Below are 26,213 nucleotides of genomic sequence, written 5' to 3' on the forward strand. Positions count from 1 at the left end.
CAAAATGTTGGAAAATAAAGAGGAAGAATTCAAAAAAAAAAAAATAATTGACCTGAAAATAGCCAAGGAGACATAATGGCTTAGAAGATTTCCAAAGATGCATGATGAAAAGGCCAGAACTGGTCAGATATTTGGAAATGGAATTGAAAGCTTCAAAAGAAATATATATGTATCTATGTTTGCTTAATTGAAAGAGAACATGTGGCAATTAATTGTTCTATGGAGTCAGGAGAACCTGAGTTTAAATCCAGCTTCAGATACTTAATAATTACCTAGCCATGTAACCTTGGGCAAGTCACTTAACCTCATAGCCTTGCAAAAAACCAAACAAAAAGTAAAGATCATAGAGGAAAAACTAAAATGAGTGATGATCTTTAGATGTTTTGTTCTGTTTTAATGGTCTCAAGAAAAGACCAAAATAGGAAGGACAGAAAATTGTACTGAGGGAGAAAGGAAGATGGGATGGAAATTACTGTTGAAATAAGACCAATGAATAAGATAAGGAGTCCTGGGGAGTCATGGCCTGGTTGAGTTTTCCCTCAGTCATTCAGTCTTGACCACTCCATGGTTCCAAGTTTTAAAGAGAGCATTAGCTCCTCGACTTGTAGGTGTCAAAGAAGTGGGGAATCCTCTCTGGTGGCCAACCTGGAGCTCCTGTCTTGGGTGGTGAGAGGCAGGGCAGCAGCCAAGTGGAGGTGATGGTCTGACCAGGGACCTGGGGTCTGCTATGGAGTGGACTCGAGTCTGTCACCAGGGAGGTGGCTCAGCCTCAGGTCAACCATTGGTTTCCTTTGTCCCCCAAAACTCTTAACACCAATCTGAGTTAGAGGGCAAAATAGAAATGGAGAGAATCCACTGATCCCCCCGAGAAAGAGATCCCAAAAAACCAACCCCTAGGAATATTATAGCCAAGTTCCAGAACTCCCAAGTCAAAGAGAAAATACTACAAGCAGCCACAAGGACACAGTTCAAATATCGTGGAGCTGCAGTCAGGATCACACAAGACTTAGCAGCAGCTACACTGGAAGCTTGTAGGGCTTAGCATATAATATACTGGGAGGCAAAAGAGCTTGGAATGCAGCCAAGAATGAACTGCCCAGCAAGGCTGAATGTCCTCTTCCAAGGAAAAAGATGGACTTTCAATGAACCAGGGGAATTTCAAATGTTCCTGTTGGAATGGCCAGAGCTGAACAGAAGGTTTGATCTTCAGATACAGGACTCAGGTGAAGCATAGAGATTGGAGAAGGGGAAAATATGAGGGACTCAATGATGATGAACTGCATGTATTCCTGCATAGAAAAATGGCACTGATAATACTCATATGAACCTTTTCAGTTAATAGAGCAGGTAGAGAGAGCTTTTATAGTTGAAGCACAGGAGAAAGCTGAATTTGAAGATAAAATATGGTGTAAAAATGGAATCAATAGAAAAAAAGGGAAATGTAATGGGAGAAAGAAAAAGGAGAGGGGGAATAGGCCAAGATATTTCATATAATAAGATTTTTCTTTATTACAATGAGCTATTGCAATGATATGGAAGGGGGGGAGGCAAGGGGAATGAAGGAACCTTTGTTCTCATCAGAGGTGGCTAGGAGAGGAAACAGCATATATACTCAATGGGGTATAGACATCTGGAGTAAGAAGGGGGGTGCGGCTAGGTGGCGTAGTGGATAAAGCACCAGCCCTGGAGTCAGGAGTACCTGGGTTCAAATCCGGTCTCAGACACTTAATAATTACCTAGCCGTGTGGCCTTGGGCAAGCCACTTCACCCCGTTTGCCTTGCAAAAACCTTAAAAAAAAAAGAGGGGGGGAACAGGGGGAAGGGGTGGGGATGTGAATAAAGGAGGAGAGGATGGACCATGGGGAGAGAGTGGTCAGATATGACACATTTTCTTTTATACTTCTTGCAAGGGGCTGGGATTGGATGGCCTGTCCAGGACCATAGGGCCAGGTGGATTCTGGGCCTAGGGGGCAATATGGGGGCTAGGGGCCTCTTGGCCCCAGGACCAGGGATCTGTCTGCTGCACCACTCAGCGACCCTACAGCAGAGTCAGAGTGAAAGGAGAGAGAAAATATAGTACACAGTAGTGGAGAAATACGAAAGGAGGGAGTTGGCGATCAGCAGTGGCAAAGTTGGAAAAATATGGAAGTAACTTTTGCGATGGACTTATCATAAAGAATGTGATCCCCCCATGACAGAGTTGTTGGTGTTGGAACAAAGACTCAAGCACATTTTTTATTATTATTTTAGGGGGAGGGTGCAGGGCAAATGGGGCTGGGTGGCCTGCCTGGGGCCGCATAGCAGGGTGATCTTTGGGTGTCTGAGGCCGGATTTGGACCTGGGTGCTCCTGGCTCAAGGGCCAATGCTCTGTCTGCCACCCAGCCACCCCTACTATTATTACTATTTTATTTTATTTTGGATCTTTTTTTCCCTTCTTTTAGGTTTTTGCAGGGCAGTGGGGATCGGGTGACTTGCATGTCACATAGCTGGGTGATTGTTGGGTCTACAGGGCTGGATGTGGGCTCGGGTGCTCATGGCTCCAGGGTTGGTGCTTCATCCATTGCTCCACCTGGCCATACCTACAATTATTACTATTATTTTTTCTTAATTTTAATTTTTTTCTCTCCCCTTTATCACTCAAGCAAGTCTATATTTATGGGGGGAGGGGGTATTTCGTTTATTCTTAAACACCAATCTGAGTTCCTAGGAGCTTAAGAAGTACTTGACTCCTTGAGGGTGGAGAGAGAAAAGGGGTCCATTCTTTCAATTGTTATGTTTCCTAACCTTTGTGAAGGGAGCACTTTTTCAAGGGAGGTGAAACTTAATAAACGTGGTTATAATCATAGAAGTTGATGCTTCATAAATCCAATTCTTGTTTCTTTTACAGCTTTTTAAATTCATTAACTTCAACAGAACCATGAGCCAGCTGTCCACTACCATGTCCCGCTGTGCCAAGGACCTTGTTGGCTTTGCAATTATGTTTTTGATTATTTTTCTTGCATACGCTCAGTTGGCCTACCTTGTTTTCGGCACCCAGGTGGATGACTTCAGTACTTTCCAGGAGTGTATGTAAGTACATCCACAATTTTGAGAAAGGCTTTGAGACCATCTTCTTTGTGTCCTGGGGACTCTAGGGAAGAACTTGACTGTTTCTTGGAAACCAGTTTTTTAAAAAAAATTAAGTAACTACATTTAATAAAATTCCACTTGACTTTCACAGAAGTACTAGAATAGCATTAGAAAGCAGTTCATGGGGGCAGCTAGGTGGCGCAGTGGAATAGAACACCAGCCCTGGAGTCAGGAGTACCTGAGTTCAAATCCAGCCTCAGACACTTAATAATTACCTAGCTGTGTGGCCTTGGGCAAGCCACTTTAACCCCATTGCCTTGCAGAAAAAGAAAGGAGGTCATTATCTCCAAAATGTGGGCACGTATGCTAGTAATCTTTTTTACAAGGGTTACAAGCCTTTCTATATTTATATTTAGTTCATTAATTGCTCAATGAAAATTAACTTTTTTTTAAAATTTTATTTACTTAAGGCAATGGGGTTAAGAGTGACTTGCCCAAGGTCATACTGAAAATTATCTTTTAATTAACTTTTTCATAAACCAGCTCTACTAAAGTAGTCTGGACACTCAGGACTTTTTAGCACCAAAATGTTAATATTAAGCAATATAGGACTAGTCCCATGTTTGTTTTTGAGACGTTACCTTTTATTTCCATATAATTCTGTGAATAAAGCTATCCTGTGACCCTTGTTTTTCAAAGGGGCATTCAGGCAGACTTTTGAGTTGGCATTTCCCTCATAAGTTCCCCCCCCCCCCAAAAAAAAGCAAGCTTTTGCTGGAAACACCATAGCCTGGAGAGAAGATAACCCAAACAGAGTAATTAGAAAAAGGGGGAAGAGTAAAGTTCCTTGCCCATAATGGGTAAGAGGTAATACTGAAAAGAGGTGGAACTTTAATTAGGTTTCATTAAGATCCACACCGCCAACACCGAATAAAACTTCAGTGCCTTCACAACTCCATAGACCTTCCTTTGGGATGCTAGCTGAGATTAGGTTTTGGGCACTTGGCATGGTGATGATACTCTTAAATAAATTTTTCTTTTAGTTTTTTTGAAAGCAGATTTCCTATTGGAATCTTTACTGATTTTTGTACTTAGTAGAATTATTTTTGTCTGAGGTACCCATTGAATTCTTGGAATATTCATTTCGATTTATATTGTATTTTATGATTAATCCCTCGGTTTCCTCTGTTATTCAACTATAAAGTGCTATGTTTAAGTTACAAACATTTATTTTTCTAGAAATCTTTTGGTATATATGGTGAGGTTCCTCTAAAAGGGGGCTAATAATTTTGAAGTGGACAAAATATGTGTTACTTCCATTGTTTGGCAGTTGTTGGTATTGCTATGACAGTCCAAACCTGTGAAATCATAATTAAGAAATGTTAAATCAACTGCCAGATGTTTGTTTTGTTTTTTAGCTTCACTCAATTCCGTATCATTTTGGGAAATTTCAACTTCACAGAACTTGAGGAAGCTAATCGAATTTTGGGACCCATTTATTTCACTACTTTTGTGTTTTTTACATTCTTCATCCTTTTGGTATGTACATTTCTGTTTATGGTGGAGTGGCTTTTGCTTTTATTTGCTTGTCATTCTGTACCTTTTCTTTCATCTTGTTCTTCACTTCTGACATCCTACTAATATAAATCTAGCCTGTTAATAGCATCAGTCCTGAGGAAGATTCCAGAGATACTTGTACTGTTGTTGAAATGGATAAAGGAATGAAAGTGTTGAGGACTGGTCTTCAGTGAGTGCAGATGCAGCATATTCCTACCCTCTGTGGCTGTTGGCTCTTTCATCAGAAGCATGGATGAATTATAACCAATAAACCATCCATTATTTCACATGTAGCATTGGGTTTGCTATGGAAAACAAGATTGATATATTGATTAGTTTTTTTTAATTTATTTATTTTGAATTTTACAATTTTTCCCCTAATCTCACTGCCCTCCCCCCACCCCACCCCTACAGAAGGCAGTCTGTTAGTCTTTACAATGTTTCCATGGTATACATTGATCTAAGTTGAATGTGATGAGGGAGAAATCACATCCTTAAGGAAGAAAAATAAAATATAAGAGATAGCAAAATTACATAAGAAGATAACAGGTTTTTTTCCCCCTAAATTAAAGCTCTTTGGTCTTTGTTCAAACTCCACAATTCTTTCTCTGGATACAGATGGTATTCTCCATCACAGATAGGCCAAAATTTTGCCTAATTGTTGCATTGATGGAATGAGCAAGTCCATTAAGGTTAATCATCAACCCCATGTTGCTGTTAGGGTGTACAGTGTTCTTCTGGTTCTGCTCATCTCGCTCAGCATCAGTTTATGCAAATCCCTCCAGACTTCCCTGAATTCCCGTCCCTCTTAGTTTCTAATAGAACAATAGTATTCCATCACATACATTTGCCACAGTTTGATAAGCCATTCCCCAATTGATGGACATTCACTCAATTTCCAGTTCTTTGCTAACACAAATAGAGCTGCTATGAATTATCAATTAGTTTTTAATGAAATACTTTTTTAATATGTCTTTTCTGACATTAAAGCAATATTCCTTTCCCATTGACTTCTTCTTCTGCAAAATTTAGGTGGGAAGTTCATTCTCTCAACTCTTTTCTTGAACCAAGAATACTGGGATTTCTTATACTAATTACTGTCTTTAAAAGTTGGTTTGATTAGTAACAGGAATGTAGTAAATCCTTAAGTAGCATTACAGGAATACCTGGAACAAATTGCTCAGATGAGAATGATTGTTCTTAATAAAGGAAAGAGAGGCCCAGATGGTTTTTGTCCCAGGCTCAAGGGAGCAATTACTCCTACAGACTCACCAATTAATATTAGACGAGACACTTGAGTTGTTTTACAGTTTCCCCACCTACAAGGTGAGAATTTTAGTGACCAGCAGGTAATTTGCACATATAGCATATAATTCTAGAATCCTTCATTTAAAGGCTATCATTATTTAGTAGACAATGTCTTATATAGATTCTAACCCTATATTTTAATCCAATTATATATTTATTTTGTTAGATTGGCAAAAATGAACTTTCATTCTAAGATCCTAAATTCATTTTTGTTTTTTACTGCATTTTGTAAGTTAAAAGAAAAAAAATGTTCCCTTGTCCTTAAGATAAATTGCCTTAAGGAGATAACCTAGGCCTTCTTTCAGAAAGCACATAATAGTTATTGATATATTCACTCCATTGAAATGAGAGAAGGGAAAATGACCATCTCCAAGTCATTACCCATCATCCTTCTTTGGCCAAGAGAACAGACAGAAGCCAAAGTGAAGGAAGACACTTTACAGTCTCTTGTCTTAGGCCTCTAAGAGTCCTGAGAATAGAATGAAGGTTGGGAGGAGGAAAATGGGGTGAGAGAGTTCTTCATATGCAGTTCCCTCAGGCATTCTTTGCTCTATAACTCTCTGACGTCTTCTAGATTCTCCAGCCATTATACCTCATGGGTGAGATTTGAACCCAGGTCTTGTTGCTCTGAACCTCTGCTACTTATTAGATAAATGACTGCAAGCAAATCACTTTATTTTGTTAGTCTCTCTTTCTTTACATATAAACATAATGCTATTTTCTATTAAAGTTATTATGAGAAAACTACTTGGTTAAACATTTAAACATGATATAATGTGTGATGTCATTACTATTATTAATCTGAAAAATATTATTCTTTCCTAGTATGTTTATGATTAAATTGGTTTTTAAAAAATCTATGCTTAAAAAAAAGACACACGGGGAGGCTAGGTGGCGTAGTGGATAAAGCACCGGCCCTGGAGTCAGGAGTACCTGGGTTCAAACCTGGTCTCAGACACTTAATAATTACCTAGCTGTGTGGCCTTGGGCAAACCACTTAACCCCATTTGCCTTGCAAAAAAAAAACCCAAAAAGACACACCTTCTATATATTTATATTTCATATACATATATATATATATGAAACATTGGAAATTCCAGTCATTAGCCGCTTTAATTCTTTAAAGCAGTAAATAACTTCCATAGTCCTGATACTAAAGGGTTTCCCATATCCTTATCTATTAAAATGCAAATTTAAGTAATAAGTAAAATATATTTTAAGAAAAAAATTAAAAGGTATTATATTTATTGAAGGTACTGTATCAATAATCTGAAAAAACACATAATTCCAATTATCTTCTTTATGATATTTGTTTATAAAGTCTTATCCTTTATTTAAAAGAGAAACATAATATAGAGAATTGATTTTGGTGTGAGAAGACCTGGGTTTGATTCATCTCTCACACATGGATCACTGAGTAGTGTCGTTGACAATAATAGTGAAATTGGGAGGAGAGGCGGGTTTGAGGCAAAGATAAAGAAGTTCTCTTTTGGCCATGCTGAGTTTAAGATTCTAAGGGACATAATAGTTCAAGATTCCAGCAGATAGTTGGAGATGCAAGATTGGAGATCAGACAGAGAGTGGAGTGTGATACATTTTGTTTGTGTGTGTGTGTGTGATATATATACATACATATATATATATGTACATATATACATATCTATATACACACATCTATATGAACCTATAGCTATACATCTGAGAAACATCTACTATGTCTTGTATTTGTTGTGCAGATATTCTAACTATATTTTTTTATGGACATTGTAGTCTGAATCAGTTCATCGGAATTTATGGTCCTGTGTCCATAGAGAACTCTCTCTCTCTCTCTTTCTCTCCCAGGAAAAGGCAAACTTCTTAAAAGTGGGAATTATGTCACTTTTGGTATCTCTAGCCTGGGCACCTAGCAATTAGGAGGTGGTTTCTAAATACTCATTGATTGGCAGATTCTTTGAAAATACTTTACAACATTTGATACTAAAATCATTAGAAACTATTCTCATATACTTGCAAGATTATAGCACAGAGTGGCAAAAAGGGTCCATGTGGGTTTTCTGATTGTTACTTGAAAATGGTCTTTAAAATATATATCTTCCTTTTTTTAAAAACAGAATATGTTTTTGGCCATCATTAATGACACATACTCTGAAGTTAAATCTGATATGGCTCAACAGAAGACTGAAATGGAACTGTCAGATCTCATCAGAAAGGTAGTAATTTATTCAAAACACTACTTCAGGTTTTGCTGGATTCCTAAATCAAAATCATTTTTAAAACTTCAAAAGAAAGATTTTCATTTAAACTGTTTGATCAGTGGAGTGCCTTTGAAACTAAAAGTATGTGACCGTTTTTAATCTAAGTTTAAATATTACCTTGTTGGACTACCTCTACTATCCCTGGAACCACTGATTGAACGTTTTTTTAAAAAAATTATAGACGTCTTTTGTTTTGCTTCCTTGAACACACACACACATATTTCCTGTAACAGAAACAGACATTTTAAAAAAATCAAATACAAGCACAGAAACAGCATCTGCTAGGAGATGTCATATTCCCCAGTTGTAATCTCCACCCATCTACTGCACTTTGTTTCATGTTCTCAAATTAATCAATACTCTTCAGAGTTCAGCTTCTTTTGAGTGATCATTTTACTGGAATTGTTATAGTGGTTGTATATTTCTCCTTTTTCTGTTTATTTTGCCATAATCAATTAATATAACTCTTCCCATGTTTCTCTGAATTCCTTACATTCTTTAATGCTTTTTCTGTTTGGTTGTTTCTTATTTTGAATAATTTTGTTTTCTTATTTTGAATAAATTTGAAAATTTTTTGAATTTTTCTGTAAAGGGTAAGAAAATAATATTTTATATTAAACTATGAATATTATAAGAAGCTTACTTTTGCTTTCTAAATGCATAATGAATTTACCATATAAATTTAGAGATGCTCTGTTCGTCTTTCCTTCTAATCTTTTTTTTCTCTTCCATGCATCTTTTCAATAATGCTTGAGTGATCCTCCTGGTTTTTCCTATCTCTCTTTCCTGTTTTACATCCTTCTTCACCCAATCCCATGAAACGAAAGCAAAATTTTTGAAACAAAGCTATAGTCAAATAAAACATCTTGTCATATTGGCCATGTCTGAAAATGTCACATTTGTGCCTTGAGGCCATCACTTCTCTCTATGAGGAGGCGTGTGGCATGCTTCATCCTCAGACCTCTGGAATACCTGGTTATTCTTTGCACTGATCATAATTTTAACTCTGTAAAGTTGCATTTCTCTACCTCTCTGTTGTTCATGTTGTTCTCCCAGTTCTGCTTCCTTCACTAGACTGATGTTCATGCAAGTCCTTCCAGGCTGCTCTGAATTTGACCCTTTCACCACTTGTTTTGTTTTTGGTTTGGGGTTTTGCAAGACAGTGGGGTTAAGTGGCTTGCCCAAGGTTACCACTGCTGGGTAATTATTAAGTGTCTGAAGTTGGCACTCCAGAGCTAGTGACTATCCATTGTGCCACCTAGCTACCCCCCCCCTTTCACTACTTGTCACAGGCAATAACATTCTACCCACTCTGTGGAATCCTGGGAGTAAAAGTGAAAAAAATGACAAATCAGGATAAATGAATCATTTTCATTTTTTTTTTTAGGGCTGTCACAAAGCTATGATCAAACTGAAACTTAAAAAAAACACAGTGGATGACATCTCGGAGAGTCTACAGCAAGGGGGAGGCAAGCTGAATTTTGATGAACTTCGCCAAGATCTAAAAGGGTAAGAATTCTGCTTTCTGAGCCCCAGTAATTATCAATTTTGAATGTTTCTTTTGTGGCGATACCCTTGGTGTGCCTGTTCAACATAGAGAAAAGAGGCTTCTTGCAGCAATTGCTGTGGAAATGTGGAAATGTCTGGTTTCTTGTAAGGAATTCACTTCTTTTGTGATTTCCTTTGGATGGGCAACTAGGTGGCACAGTGGACAGAGCACTGGCCTTGGATTCAGGAGGATGGAGTTCTAATCCAGCCTCAGATACTTCTTAGCTGTGTGACCTTGAGCAAGTCATTTGACCCTGATTGCCTCAGATCCAGGACCCTCTCAAGTCAATCTGATCTGTATCTGACTACTGGGCCCAGTTGGTTCTGGAGGAGGGCCCTGAGGCTGATGTCTTAGCACAACCCCCCCACACACACTCACATCCAAAGCATGAGCTTGTCATGGCATCACCTCCCTGAGGTTGGGGGGGTCTTCTTTGAAACTGAATGACAAAAAACCCATTTCCTTTGGTGTATACCAGACCAGTGACCTCAATAAATTGGACTGTATCCTGTTTTCAGGAAGGGCCACACAGATGCAGAGATTGAGGCAATATTCACAAAATACGATCAGGATGGCGACCAAGAATTAACTGAACACGAACACCAGCAGATGAGGGATGACCTAGAAAAAGAACGGGTATGTCTGGTGGGGGCAGCCAATCTTCAGATTCTTTGCATCTCATCGTAGACTGTGTTGATTACCCTCCTGAATTCTATTTTTAAGTATGGTTATCATTATATATGTTATTTAAGCTTCTGGTCAAGTTCACTTGAGGTTCTTACAGGCTTGGCCAGCATAGCTCAAACTCCAGCAGATCTTACCACATTCAGAAGCCTAAAGGCTTTTGTAGTGTAGACCCCAATGATAAACTCAGTGTCTTTTATCCGAGGAATGGCCTAAATTTGGACACAGGAAGATTTACCATCGAGTGATGGATTCATTCAGCCACGGCAGCTTTCTCTTTAGCCCCTTTGTATTGGGGAATGAGTATGTCTTTGCTGATGAAATTGCGGGATTTTGTTTTCTCCCTGGATAGCATGAGAGGTTTATTTTTTTGTTTTTACATAGTTACAACTAATACATTGGGAACACTGGAAGGGCAGAAAGGGAAGGGGAGAACTCAACATAGCAATAGACTGTTGATTTACTACATCAGGTAACTCCCTTGAAAAATGTAGACCTGCATGTGCTCTGTAATGATAGTCTTAAGTGACTTGCCCAGGGTCACACATAGCCAGCATGGGATAGAGTCCAGAGAAGTCCTAGCTCTCTGAGGCTCAGTCTCCACTATCTGCATCCTATACAGAAGGTGTTTAATAAATGCTTGTTGGATGGAATAGGAGTTGAGGCTAGGGAGGTTACTTAAGGTATTTGATTTAGGAAGCCTATTTTTCCATAAGAAAAGTTTCCATTGACAAGCATCTGCAGCAGATAGAAATGATCGTAAATAACCTTTCCCTTTCCCTTGATCTATGCACCCTCTCATAGTTCTCCTGTCATTTTGTGGCTAAATTCCTTGATAAGGGTGTATATAACCAGTGGCTTTCCTCTCACCCTCTTCTTAATTCTCATTTCTAACTTCCAACCCAGTCATTCAACTGAAACTTCTCTCTCCAAAGTGACCGATAAATAGTCTCTTAATTTCTTGGTCTAAGGACTTTTCCCTGCTCCTCCTCCTCCCAATCTCTCTGCAGCTCTGAAGCAACCAGGCAACCCTTCTTCTTGGCATTTTCTTCTCTCTGGGTTTTTGTGACACTTTTCTCCTTGTTCTCCTTCCCCTCAGACCCCACCTTCCCTAACTCTTAGGCCATGCCCATGTAACAGTGGGCATCCCTGAAGGCTCTGCATCCTCTTCTCTCTATAGTATTTCTCTTGGTGACCTCACTAATTCCCATGGGTTTAGTTACCATCTCTTTGCAGATAATTGTCAGATCTATGAAACTCCATCTTTCTTCTAAAATTCAGTATCTCATCTCCCAACTGCCTATTGGACATCTTGAATTGGACATTTCCCAGACTTAAGTCCAACACAGCTAAACTGAACAACTCTTTCCTCCCAAACCCCCTCCTTTCCTGAGTTTGATATTACTAAAGACAGGGGCACCATCTTCCCAGTCACCCAGGCTTGTCACTGACTGTTCTCTTTCCAGCCGCCCCCCCAGCCCTGTTGCTTCTCCCCTCCAAATGTCTCTCATATCCCCTTCTTTCCTGAGGTTGCGGTCTCCCTGATGCAGGACCCGACCCTCCACTCTGATTCATCACGGGAGCCTGCTAGGTGCTCTCCTTGCCCCACCACTCCAGTTCATGCTCCTCTCAGTTGTCCTCAAGTGTGAGTCTGACCATATCACTAACATCCCTCATCCCACCACAGTGTTTGAATCTCTTAATAACCTGGCCCCCTCCTACCATTCCAGACTTCTCATACCTGACTCCCCTGTCCCATACTCCAGCACAACGAGGCTGTCCCCCTTGCTGACCGTCACTGGGGACCAGTCCCATAGCTCCAGCCCTTCCCACTGGCCTCCTGGTCCCCCTCAGGGCCCAGCTAACTTGCCATCCTCTGCAGGAAGCCTTTAGCCCCTCCCATCTCTTCTCTCCCTCTGGTGACAGTCTCCAGTTGCTCATCTGTATATGGTGAGGAGAGGGGAGGGCTGAGGAGAGCACTGGCCTCATCACAGGGGCTGCTTGGGAACAGCCCCTGCTTTCTGCCTCCTTTCTCTCACCAGTATTTTGTCCATTCTGCAGGAGGATCTGGATCTGGATCATAGCTCCCTGCCCCGACCCATGAGTATCCGGAGCTTCCCAAGGAACCTGGACGATTCTGAAGAGGACGATGACGAAGACAGTGGGCACAGCTCTCGAAGGAGAGGGAGCAGCTCTAGCGGAGTTTCTTATGAAGAGTTTCAAGTGTAAGCGTATTTCGTGTGGCTTGGTTTTTATTAATTAGAATCTCAGTGGGACAAATCTCAAACCATTCGTTCTTGGACTCATTAGCTATAAACACTCCTCCCATCAAGATCCACCTTGACCTTGGATCTGAAACAACCACTTGAGAGATCTGATAAAATATTGCAGGTGGTTACATTGTTTCATTTAAGATTGCATCCTTCTCCCCCCATTCCCTCCCACAATTGGCTAGACTAAAAAAAAAACATGGAAAGCAATGGCTCATAATCATTGGTTTCCCACAGACTGGTGAGACGAGTTGACCGCATGGAACACTCCATTGGCAGCATTGTCTCCAAAATCGACGCGGTCATCGTGAAACTGGAAATCATGGAGAGGGCCAAACTGAAAAGACGGGAAGTCTTGGGAAGGCTACTAGATGGCGTTGCAGAGGTAGGAGGCTCTAACCATGTCTTCACCATATTGATGCTATCACAGCGGCCATTCGCAGTCTGGAGGCCACTTACCCGTTCCAGCTGCATCAAGATGATGTGAGGACAGAGGCTATTTCATAGCTTACCATCAGAAGCAGAAACCTACCTACCCCAGTATGACATCTCCCCATCCCAAAAAGCACAGGGCTCTGGTCATTTCACTTACCCTCTTCTGGGGCTATAACTAGCACCCCTATATTTAGTCATTCTCTTGCTGCTATGTGTCAAAAAGAGAACAGTCTGAGCATATGAATGAATCAGCACAAATCCATCACATTATTAGAGAAGCAGACTGGCTGACGTTCCTCACTGATGAGTAGAATCATTTTTGTATATGAAGGAAAGAATGTGATTTGAAAATTAAACGTGAAAATCTCCCTCAACCAGAAAGAATGATTTCCATACGCTTAGAGATTTAATAACAAATCTCACACAAACATGCTATGAAATATCGCTGTATGAATTGACTAATATATTTATTTATATTTCCAAGTACATGTAAAGATAATTTTCTATAATTATTTTTTGGAGTTCCACATTTTTTACCCTTCCTTCTTTCCTTCTCTCCTCCTCCCCTAAAGAGTAATCTAATGTAAGTTATACTTATGTAACTATGTTAAACATATTTCTATATTAGTTATATTATGAAAGAATCAGAATAAAAAGGAAAAAAAGCAAAACATAAAACAAATTTTAAAAATTGAAAATTATATACTTTGGTCTGCATTCAGACTCCAAAAAATACTTTTGTTTATGTGGGCTTTTTACCCTTTCTCATGATAGTCTCTTTGGGATTCCGACCTGGTAGGAGGTTGATATTACTGGATCAAAGGGTATGCAGAGTTTTATTGCTTGGCTACTATTAATAATAATTGGACCCTTCTTGCATATAAGAAATTAGAAATTATTTTTAATTTTTCAGTCATTTAGTCATCTTTCATAGCATCTTTTGAACATAAATGCCTACATATATTATAAATTGAATGGATATAAATTAATTTATATTTCTGAATGTAAATTGTGAATATAGGATCATGAAATCAAATTTGTTTCTGGAGGGAAGTCTATGGAATTGAACACCCTCTTTTTATAGATGTACTATTCTCTCTTTTTTTTTTAGGCAATGGAGTTAAGTGGCTTGCCCAAGGTCACACAGCTAGTTAATTAAGTGTCTGAGGCCGGATTTTAACTCAGGTACTCCTGACTCCAGGGCTGGTGCTCTATCCACTGAGCCACCTAGCTGCCCCTAGATGTACTATCCTTAATCCTAATCCCAGCCAGATCCCCTAAACCACATTCACGTTTTCCTTGTTTTCATCATCTTTGTTTTCTCCTTTGCCCTTAGGATGAAAGACTTGGTCGTGATAACGAAATCCACAGGGAGCAGATGGAGCGCCTAGTGCGAGAAGAACTAGAGCGTTGGGAATCAGATGATGCAGCTTCCCAGCTAAGTCAGCGCGTAGGCACTCCTGTGGGATCAAATGGCCAGCCACATCTGAGGAATTCCCGTCCTTCCTCCTCCCAGTCCACAGAAGGCATAGAAGGTGGAGGAGGAAATGGAGGTGCCAGTATCCATGGGTAGTCTGTGCCTTTCTAATGAGAAACCAACTTTAATTTATTGCATGCATTTCCCATACATGAAGGAAGATTTTTTTTCTTTTTCTCTGTATTGAGTACAGAAATGGCCAGATCTCTTTTGAAGCATAGCAATATTGACTTGCAGGTGGGATTCTTAATATATCACGTAAATTGATGATAAAGTAATCTTTTAAACTAGCAGCAAGAATACCTTAACAAAAAAGGAATTTTGTTTCCAAACCCACAGCAAGTCAGTGTTATGTCATTTGTGCAGAATAGTTGAAAGAACTTGGCTCTGCTAACTTCAGCTCGGACTTAGCTGAATACTTTGAGTCACATCAAGTTTAGTTCTTAACTTTACTTTTATTTTTTTTAAGTGTTTGTTTCAATAGGGTGTCCAGTTTGAAATGTACTCCAAAGGATTTATATCTGTTTGAAATTTCTTTGATTAGCACATTTATTTAACATTTATAATCATTGTTCACTTCTTTGATGTTTATTAAGACTATATAGAAGTAAAACCAAGGCATAGCTGTCCCATGAACATTGATAGGGACAGATAAAAATTCCAGGGTGGCCCCTGTATCACAAAAATCATCGAATGAGATAGGAAGATATGTGGAATGCTGCTTGTTTCCTAGATTAAATCAAGTTAAGTTTTTAGTATACTTAGGTAAGAGAAAGAAAAAGTAAAATAACTTTACACTTATCAAACTAAGATATAACTAAATGGGCAAATCAGGAGTAAAAGATTCAGATTTTATCAGCATTACTTTATTAAAATGTGACTATAAAGATAGCATATATATAACCAGAATGTAAAGAAAGTTTTGGTACTGAAAGTTATGTCATCCCTGATTGATTTATTTTGAATCTGTAGTTACCAAATTTTGGAGCCTTGTGTATTGAAGTAGAGATATGTTTGTCTGAAGAAAAAAAAATTCTGAGAGGTGAAAAGTTCTATAATTAACTGAAAGCTAATGGTGCAGTGGATAGAGTGCTGGGCCTGGAGTCAGGAAGATTCATCTTTCTGAGTTCAAATGTGATCTCAGACACTTATTGGCTGGGCAAGTCACTTTACCCTGTTTGCCTCAGTTTCTTTAGTACTATGTAAAATGAGCTGAAAAAGGAAATGGCAAACCACTCTGATATCTTTGCCCAGGAAACGCCAAAACTCCAAAAGGAGTTAGAGTCGGAAATGACTGAAAATGCAGCATGAGGAGAGAAAAATATTTCAGGGATTGACCCTAACATCGGGAGTCGAAGGCAATAGGTAGGGTAGGATTATTTAGGATTTTTGGAGTACAAATGTTGTCTTCATGAAGTACTATATTGGTCATCCATCAATTGAAACAAAAATAAACACCTGTAGTCCCATTGATTGATTTCTAGAGACAATATGCCACATTCCTTCACAATACTTCCTCAGCCTGACTTTTGCACATGTTTTCCTTCTGTTACATGTTTTTTCCTGAATCTGTTAAATGACCACAAAAAAACCCTTTACTAAATAAGAAATCAGTGTATTGTATCATTAGGGGTTATGTATCAGAGTGTGTGTGTGTGTATAGAACAATATGTTACTTCAGAACAAACTTCATCTTGAAGTGCAATAAGTTTCATGGAATATCCATGTATCTGTTGACCATGTGCCAAAAAATAATCATGGCCAGTATTACTTTTATAATACTCTATAATATCATTTATTTTAAATGTACAAGTGTCTTATAGTTGGCCTTTTTTCCCTCACATACAATTGTCAACTTCTTCCTTAGTCATTGAAGAATGTAATCTTGTCTCTGTCTCCTTTTCTTTCCAACCTCTGCCCTTTACTGGTCTAAGTAAGAAGTTCCATAGTTTAGATTTTCTACAGCAATCAAGAATTGTAATCATTTTCTAACTCTGAGCACTTTACTCCTAATAAAGATTTGTATGTTCTCTGTAACACATGTATGAATTGTCTTTATCAAAAGGAAAAAAACCACTTGGCTTGTTTACTAATTACCATGACATTCTAATCATCATAAATCTTAAGATCATAGATTTTATGCTCAGGGGGGGCTTAGAAAGATCTTCTCCAACTTTTTCATTTTACAGATGAGGACCCAAGACCCAGAGAGCCTAAGAGCCTAAGTCAGAACCCAGTTTTCCCAGTTCCAAACCCAGCCCTCTGTTCTGGCTTCCATTTTCCTACTACATGTAATGGAATAATTTGGAGCAAATAATGCACTTAACGATACATTGACTCCTGTTAAAAAATAAGATTCCTAAAGCATATAAAAATCTTCCCTACCCCAAAATATCAGCACATAGATTGATGAGCACTTCTAGAGACCCAGAGTGTCCTAGATTTGAGGCTGTTGATGGCCCTAAGGCTCATGGGGACTTTTTTTTTAATGGTCCATTGAAGTGGTGGTTTGTGCTTTTTTAAATGAGTCATTTCACCGTCCCACTTCACTTCCCTTGCCAAGAAAACCCTCTCCTAAAAAAGTGCAAATAAGCAAAACGACTGAGACATTGATCAAGTCTGGCAATATGCCCCATTCTACATCTGTTTGCCACACCTCTCTAATGACAGGTAGAAAGCTCTTGGGTGATAATGCTGCCAATCAGATCAGAAGCCCACGCCCTCCTCTGCCTGGCTTCCCCTGCAGTGTGTGTCCACCTGTATAACCCAAGGTAGATCATCCTCCCAACCACTCGGCCATCTGACCTTTTAGGAAGCCAGTGGACTGCCCATTTTTAGACAGTCACACTGCAGGATCTGGTCATCTTTATGAGCAGCTCTTTCATGAGTTTCTCAGCCTTTTCCTGGCCAGAGCAAAAAGGTGAAATGTTAGAATTACTTTCCAACCCTTATGTGTTTATTAAATCTGCTTCGTTCTCTAAGCCTCACTAATTCTAAAATGAAGATGTTAATACTTTCATTACATCTATTACAGGGATACCTACACCAGTTAAACAATAGAAGCACCAAAATATAAAATGCATGTTTTTTTTTAAAACACTATGAAATTCCCCATGCCATTCAATTTGGATCCATGTACACCACGGAAACAATGGAAAGACTGGCAAATTGCCTTCTGTGGGGGTGGGGAGAGGGAGTAAGATTAGGGAAAAAATTGTAAAACTCAAAACAAACAAAATCTTTAAAAAAAAAATTCTCCGTGCAAAGTCACAAAAATGTGTTTGGTCAGTACTTCAGTGTCCATCTAATCCAACATAACACAAATCCTTTCTGAAATGTGCCCACCCTCCGTCTTTTGCTTGTTGACCTCTAATGCAGGGGACCCACTGCCTTCTGAGGCAACCAATTCCATTTTTAGATGATCTTGATGAGCTTTGGGTTACCTTTCAGTAACTGCAGTGAGGTTGCTGCTTTGCACAAAACCCTGAGTACACAAATGAAGTACCCAAAAAGTTTCCCACAAACTGCTGTGCAGAACAGGTTAAGAGGGAACTCTCAATCTAACCCCTGACTGGAGGTATGAATCTAACTTTGGTTCCTCATAACTGTAGTTATTTACAGTAGTGATTTATGATGCCCAGAAAGCTGGTCAAGAAGTCCTGGGTTCAAGTCCTCCCACTTACATTCCCACCTTCTCACCTTCTCAATGTTTCCAATACTAAGTTGCAGGAAATGTGCAAAAAAAACGTTGTACCATATGATCTCATTTTTCCTCATTTGGTTAAGGAACCTCCTTGTCTTTTTTTTAAAGTTTTTTTTGCAAGGCAAATGGGTTAAGTGACTTGCCAAGGCAACTAGGTAATTATTAAGTGTATGGAGGCCAAATTTGAATTCAGGACCTCCTCACTCCAGGACCAGTGCTTTCTCCACTATGCCACCAAGCTGCCCCCATTGTTCTTTGTTCTCGAAGAAGACCATGACATCAGGGAGGTGATGCCATGACAAGCACATGGATTGGATTTGAGTGAGGAGGCCATGCTGCTAAAGTCCTCCAGAGGCATCTGGATCCAGTAACCAGCTATGAATCAGGAGGACTGGAGATGGCCCTAGATGCAAGGCAGTTAAGTGACTTGCCCAAGGTTAGTTATCAAATTCTAAAACTAGATTTGAACTCGGGTCTTCCTGACTCCAGGGCTGGTGATTGACTGTACCAAGAATTGCCTATATCAGTAAAATCACAAGTAAAAAAAAAAAAATCACCTCTTACAATGGGAAGGGTTCAATCCTGATTGCCTCTGTTCTTCCCTGGGGATGGGGGATGAAAACATTAACAAGATCTAAGCGGAAAGGACCTTAGACATCATCTACTCCAACCCTCGGGTTTTATAGATGCGGGAACTGAAACCACAGCCCCATGACTTTCCACACCATGGCTCCAATTCCTTGACCTCTCAGGCCATCTCCCCTGCAATTCTCCATTCTCTCCTCCCCCCTTTGTAAACCAATTCAACTGGATACCATCCTCCGTGGAATCCCTTTATAACACCAACTGTCCACTTGGATCACTTCTGCCTTTTTGCCACTTTCATACCTACACAGGTGCCTCTGGATAAAGATGGAGAAAAGCACCCAACCATTATACCCAGGTTCACACATATTTGTCATACAGCTTCAACTGACCCTTGTTGCTATCAGACCAAACTACTTTACCAACTCACTATCCAGGGTGTCTTCCCAAACTTCCTGGGACTCCCTTATCCTCTCATTCTTAGCTGAGAACTTTGATCTTTCCTCCCTCCTCCCCCCCGCCCAAATATAGACCTTTCACCTTAAGCTCCCTTTTCATTTCCACCTCTGTCACAGATGCCTTCTGTCACCACTGCCATGGGTGTTTTCCTCTCACTTCCTACAATCCATCTTCCAAACTCATCATTCCACCAAAACTGACCTCTCCAAAGTGACCATTTATCTTCTAATTGTCAGATTCGGTGGCCTTTTCACTCTCATGGTTCTTGCCCTCCGCAATTTTTAAAGAAGATATTGTTCGATATGTTTGTTTTGACAGTGCTGCTTTTCTCTCTTAGAGAACTTTCTAGATAGAGCACCACTCTCACCTCATCCAGGTCACACCCACTCTTAAGTGTCCTCTAATTCTCTCACAATCTCCTTCATTTGTTGATCTTATCAGCTCTCATGGGATTATTATTTCTGTGCTGGTGATTTTTAAATTTACCCATCTAGTCCAACCAGACTTTCAAACATCTCAAATTGGATGTCTGGATCTTACACAAATCCAAAACTGAACTCGTTTAGACCAACATCTTACATCACATTCCATAGTACATTCTAAATGGACAAGAACTTGATGTTAAAAAATTATAAGACAAACCTCATACACCTCTTACGTTTGTGGTTTGCATATATATTCTTAACCAAAACAGCGTTTTTGATAAAAATGAAACGAATAGCTTTGATCATAAGAAATTGAAAAGCTCTACTATGGGGTTAGGGTCCCGAGCAAGCATTTGTTCCTGAGGGGCTGCAGTCACCATGGCTGAGTAAACTTCCATTTCTTTATTAAAAGAGGGGGCCCTTGATTATGGTCCAGGTTGTTGTAAGCCTCCTCCTGCAGCCTCACTGCCACTAGCTCGGGAGGCAGGTGAAGGATGCTGACTAAGCCCAGGATCCGTGTACACCCCAATTCAGGGATTTGGATTTTTTAAAAAATCTTGTCGATTCTGGATACAATTGAAGCTGCTCTATTTTGGGCACATAATTTCTACTTTGGAGAGATTGTGGAGTTTGGAGGAAATGTTTAGTCCTCCATCCTGTTTTGATCCTTTGGTCATTTCACATTTCACAAACAGGAATCTGGGCCTTGTAATATGGATGTCAATGATCTGGGTAAGAACTGAGAAAGCTTTAAAGTTCTTCCCAGCTCTAAATCTATTAGAAAAACCTTGTTCGAATGACTTAACATCAAGATGGTGAAGAAATGTGATTACTGAGGAGAGGGAGACCATATTACGGAAGGAAAAGATACAGCCTGGACAATACCTGGAGTGGCAGAGGGGATGACAGGACTCACAGTGTATCTTAGGATAACCAAATATTAAGACTGGGTGGAACCTTAAGGTCTTAACTGAAATTCAAATCTCCACAGCCAGAAGTAACAGATTTTCATCATCTAGCTAGTGCTTCTCCAATTTCTGGGCCCCACAGTTATTAAAGATTCATGCCTTTTAAAATAGAAAGTTCTGATTAATAAAATAAATTCTTAAATGAACATGTTCCAACTCTTTGTTATATAATTTTTTTTGTATGAATTGTACAATTACTATCATACTGAGGTCCAAAACTTTTCAACCTCAGCAAAGTTGAGAACCACTAACTAGTCCCTTCATTTTATACACGAGATCATGAAGTGACTGCAAGTAACTGTTTAACAATACTATTTCTCTTCATAAGCACTACGATTTAGCTCAACGGACCTTTGTAATTTCACCTATCTGCCTAAATTATGGGCTGTCCCTGACATCTAAAATGCCCTGAGTTCCTTAGAGACAGTCAAATAGCACCTCCCTCAACAGGTTCTGACTGCCCACCTGTAAACAAATAGTTATTTATCTTATAGGTACTTATATGTAGACATACAAAATGTAAATTCCCTGAACACAAGGACTATCTCATTTTTATCCTAATATTCACAGCCCCTTTCACAATGTCAGGCTTAAATAATAAATGTTTAATAAATTCTCAACAGATAATTTGCACGGCTAGTAAGCAGCAGAGCTAAAATCTCCATTCTACGGCCCATCCCAATCTCTTGGGATGTACAATGCAACCCCTTTCATGAGTTCTTTAGATCTTGTTGCTCCAGAGGAAAATACCAAGTAAGTTCTATTTTAATAAGTTTATTAAAGGGCAATAATTTTGGTCTATTGTCACGACAGGTTCAAATATATAAAACTTCATGTCTCAGGACATGAGTTCCTATTACAGTAGTGCAAACACTTATTACTTATCATTTACTGATCATTGCCAGATCAATGAGTTAAACATAGTCTTTTCCATAAACTTACTGAGTCTATAAACTGAGAAGTATATACAATATCATTAACTTATGTTGCTGTTTCTCTCTGATATTAATATTTTGCAAACATAATTTCTGTAAAAGCTTCATAGCAAACATAAACTGCAGAGATACAGGTAATCACAGTAAAATTAAATCCAATTTAAATGGGAGTAATTCTTCAACAAGAAAAACTTAAATAACGAATATCTTACAGTAATCAAAAATGGTTTGTGAGACTGAATCACATTGTATTTCACAAAATGTTTTATGAAAACTTCTTCATAAACAACAATTTCAGGTAGGCAATGGTGAGGAAGATGACAATCATGCAGGCCAAGGCAACGTGGTTCTGCCACAAACCCCAGTCAGAGAGGTCAATGCCTTGGTTCCTCAAAAAGTCTTCTCCAGAGCATCTGAAACCCAACATCAACAGGACAAGTCTTTAGTCATCTGAGTGCAACACCTTTGACTTCATCACTGCTTATAGTATAAGGTCAATGAAGTCAGTAAGAACCACTACCTACTCAAACAGACCCTGAGAAAATGCCTTTTGTCACCCAAATAATAAAGTTCCAATGATTCTGTCTTTATAATACTAGCCTCCAACTAGGAAAACTTACAACATAATATTTTATTTTTGTGACAGACTGATTTTTTTTAATCAAATTTCCCTGATCTAGTGAAATTATATACTAAGAAAGCTTTAAAAAAAAACTTAAAAAGATAAAAATTAGTCAATTTTTTTGGGGGGGAGGAGATTTTAGAAGACTAGGTATCCCTATATTACCTAAACTGTTTTAATAGCAGCCACTGTAGGCACACAATGATGGACTTACTCCAACCTAGGCAGCCTGGCTCCCCATCTACCCCATTCACAGAGTCTGCCATATTGAAGCTAGGCTTGGTGGGACCACCAGATTGGCTTCACTCATTATAACTCAGAACACCCGAGCTTAAGAGATCCACCAGTTAGAGTCCCTCTAGTAACATGGATTACATGTATGCATCACCATGCCAGATCACTAAATATTTCCAAAGGTAATGACAAATCAGTCTTTTCTCCCCCCCATTTTCCCCATTCTCTCTTCTAAAACTGAATTTCTACAAACGTGTTAAAAATCTCACTTTCTAGAAAGCTGGTCATATCAGCATGTCTTACATGAGAAGGGTTAATCTCTAATGTCTTTTCTAGTTCTAAGTACTTTTCCCACCACATTTTATTGTCTTTTTAAAATGCTTCAGCTTTTATATTTTATGGATATATCTGATTTTTCATCTCTTTCATGTACAAAATACAATACCCCTCCTTTTCTATACAGTAAGCCATCTCTGTAATAAAGAATTCAAGTCATCATGTACTTGAAAAGGGACTTTCAAAGGTTTGTGTCGAGAGATGTGATAATTTAAAAAAAGCAAAACTAATATAATAGTTTGTCATTTAAAAAAATTTATACATATTTTCTTATTTAATTCTCACAATTAACCTTGAAAAGTTAACTTTTTAATTTTAATTTTCATTAATTTAATTTTAAGAATGAAAATATATTTTAAATTAATTTTACATCTGAATTTTATGGATGAGAAAACAAAACTCAGAAACCCTTATGTGAATAGCCCATTCATTTAACACATTTCAAAGCTGGACGTTCTGTAACAATTACATCTCCTGTAGGAAGTGTTCTCAGGATCCCCCCCAGCTGCTCCTGTGTCCCAGGCAATTACCTTATATTTACTAAGTATATAACATGTATGCAAACAAATCTCTATTTGTCTCAATTTCCCATTTACAATTTGTAATTGTCAAACACTTAGCAAAATGGTGATAAAGAAATGCTAGCTCTTATTATATGATTTCATGGGGACTCTTGTTTTTGTCTCCCCAGGACTTAAATTAGGTGCTTAAAACTTCAAGCTGAAAGATCTATCACTTCATCCATGAGTACACAAGGTTAACAGCATCAGTGAGCAAGTTTCCACCCACTGTCTTCTCTTCTGATCAATGAATTAACTGCAGTATCTTGGTTCCTGTGTGTCCTTTATATAACTAAAATACTATGAGTTCAATAAATATCATTGGCTGCAAATTATTCAATCATAGAAATGAATAAAAAAAATTTTTTTACTAACAAAACTTGGAAGAGATTTAGACTTTGAAAAAAGGGCTATGATGGCAATTAAACTTACATTGCATATTCACAGGTACTGTTGGGAGTTGTTGTGTTGATATTGGGACAAAAATTTTGGCCCATAAATTCATTATGTTGTAGAGCCTGTGACATTAGAAAAACAAATGGTTAAGATAGTCTTAAGTTTCATTATTTCCAAATTATCATCTTCATATTTTTAACCACAACTATTTTTTCTCTTTTAACATTCATGTAAAAGTTTTATGTATTTTTGTTATATTTTAAGTTTAAGCAAACTATCTCCCTCTCTCCTCCCAACCTCGCACTAGAGGTCACCATATCTCTCTCTCTCTCTCTCTCTCTCTCTCTCTCTCTGTTCTTTCCTGTCTCTCTCTCTCTCTCTCTCTCTCACACACACACACACACACACACACACACACACACACATATATATATATGTTTAGCTACATTCTACATTTACACATATTCAATATAGGTCTACATCTACATTTATATATTCAATTTATCAGTTCTATCTCTCAAGGTGGATGGCATCTTCTTTCATAGGTGCTTTGTAGATGATTTGAATATTTAATACTGAGAATAGCTTAGCTCAAAGTTACTCTTTGAATGATATTACTGTTACAATATCCAATGTTCTCTTAGATCTGCATATTTCACTCTTCATTATTTCATGCATATTTTGCAAAAATTTAGGTTTTTTTCTAAAATCAACCTGACTCTCCATTTCTTACAGCAGAGTTGTATTCCATCACAATCATATACCATAGCTTGTTTAACCATTCCCTAATTGATTCGAATTCCTTCAATTTCCAGTTTTTTTGCCAAAACAGAGAGAGCTACTATAAATATTTTAGAACATATAAGTTCTTTTCCTTTTTCCTTGATAATCTTAGGAAACAGACCTAATTGTGTTATGGCTAATTTGAAGGCCATAACAGTTTTAGAACTCTTTGGAAACAATTTCAGATTGCTCTACAAAATATTTGGATAGTTCACGGTTCCACCAGTAGTGTTCCAGTTTTTCTACATCCCCTCCAACATTTGTCATTTTCCCCTTCAATCGTCTTAGCCAATCTGAGAGATGAGAGATGCTATTTCAAAGTTGTTTTAATTTATATCACTCTAATCAATAGTGATTTAGAGCATTTTTGTGTGACTACATATAATTTTGATTATCCTATCCAAAACTTGCCTGTTCATATCCTTTGATCAATTATTAACTGGGGAATGAATGACTTATAGGTTTACAAATTTAACAAAGTCCTCTATATAGTTGAAATGTAAACTCTGAGTAAAAAGCTACAAATTCCAATTTTCTACTTTCCTTCTAATCTTGGCTACACTGGTTTATTTGTACAAAATTTTTCATATCTCAATTCTCTATTTCTCTTGTTCATAATTCTCGTATCCAAAGGTCTGATAAGTAATATGTTCCGTGTTCTTCTAATTTACTTCTAATTTCCTTATACCTAAGATATATATATATATATGCATATATATATATATATATATATATATAGAGAGAGAGAGAGAGAGAGAGAGATATTCATTTTGACTTTATCTTGGTTAAGCTAAGATACTGATCTATAACCCAATTTCAGTCATAAGGCTTTCTAGTTTTCCAAATAATTTTTACCAAATAGTTAATTCTTATCCTCAAAGCATAAATATTATATCTGCTAAACACCATATTGAACATTTTATTACTTTGTACCACTAATGCAAGATTCTGGTTTTTAGCCAGTATTAGATATTTTTGATGAATTAAGGTCTTATAATACAATTTAAAATCTGGTACTACTAGGCCTTTCCTTTACATTTTTTTATTAATTCCCTTTGATTTTCTTGATCTTTTGTGCTTCCAAATAAATTTATTTTTTCCTAGCTTAATAAAATAAATTTTTATTTTAAATGGAATGGCATTGTATAAGTAGATTAGTTTAGGTAGAATTGTCATTATTATATTAGTTCTTCCCACCATGAACAATGAGTTTTTCATCAATTATTTAAATCTGCCTTAATCTGTATGAACAGTGTCATAATTATGTACATGTGGTTTCTTGGGTTTCTTGCTAAGCATATTCCAGTTACTTCTTACTATCTCTTCTTCTTTCAGGATTTTGTTGTTGGTACATATATATATATATATATATATATATATATATATATATATATATATATGCAGATAGATTGATATAGATATATAAATAGATAGTTAGACATAGAGATATATAAAACTGATGAGTTTTAAGTTTATTTTATATCCTCCTACTTTTTTAAAATTGTTTCAGTTAGCTTTTTAGTTGAATATCTACGATTTACCAAATATATCATCATATTGACTGCAAATAGAGATAGTTTTATTACCTCATTGCCCATTGTA

The 26,213-nt window shown here is 38.0% G+C and overlaps 2 protein-coding genes across 5 annotated transcripts in view; one reads left to right on the plus strand and one right to left on the minus strand.

Moving 5' to 3' along the window:
• PKD2 (polycystin 2, transient receptor potential cation channel) overlaps window positions 1–16,642 on the plus strand; it is a 56,466-nt gene extending 39,824 nt beyond the window's left edge. For 3 of the 4 annotated variants that reach the window (XM_074228129.1, XM_074228130.1, XM_074228128.1), the window contains 8 exons: window positions 2,889–3,070; window positions 4,489–4,609; window positions 8,047–8,145; window positions 9,578–9,699; window positions 10,258–10,375; window positions 12,485–12,648; window positions 12,931–13,078; window positions 14,465–16,642. In XM_074228129.1, the coding sequence (XP_074084230.1) occupies window positions 2,889–3,070; window positions 4,489–4,609; window positions 8,047–8,145; window positions 9,578–9,699; window positions 10,258–10,375; window positions 12,485–12,648; window positions 12,931–13,078; window positions 14,465–14,701 (1,191 nt within the window). In that variant the 3' untranslated portion in view covers window positions 14,702–16,642. Of the gene's footprint in view, window positions 1–2,888; window positions 3,071–4,488; window positions 4,610–8,046; window positions 8,146–9,577; window positions 9,700–10,257; window positions 10,376–12,484; window positions 12,649–12,930; window positions 13,079–14,239; window positions 14,314–14,464 lie in introns of all 4 variants that reach the window. The other variant, XM_074228131.1, reaches the window with a different exon arrangement.
• A 4,861-nt stretch (window positions 16,643–21,503) lies between these two features.
• The window catches only part of ABCG2 (ATP binding cassette subfamily G member 2 (JR blood group)), a 78,262-nt gene continuing 73,552 nt past the window's right edge, over window positions 21,504–26,213 (minus strand). Inside the window, exons 15-16 of the mRNA XM_074228132.1 lie at window positions 23,865–23,950; window positions 21,504–22,093 (exon numbers count right to left, since the gene is read on the minus strand). Of these exons, the coding sequence (XP_074084233.1) occupies window positions 21,946–22,093; window positions 23,865–23,950 (234 nt within the window). The 3' untranslated portion in view covers window positions 21,504–21,945. The remainder of the gene's footprint in view (window positions 22,094–23,864; window positions 23,951–26,213) is intronic.

The sequence above is a fragment of the Macrotis lagotis genome, chromosome 3 (assembly GCF_037893015.1).
Source record: "Macrotis lagotis isolate mMagLag1 chromosome 3, bilby.v1.9.chrom.fasta, whole genome shotgun sequence".
Taxonomy (NCBI): domain Eukaryota; kingdom Metazoa; phylum Chordata; class Mammalia; order Peramelemorphia; family Peramelidae; genus Macrotis; species Macrotis lagotis.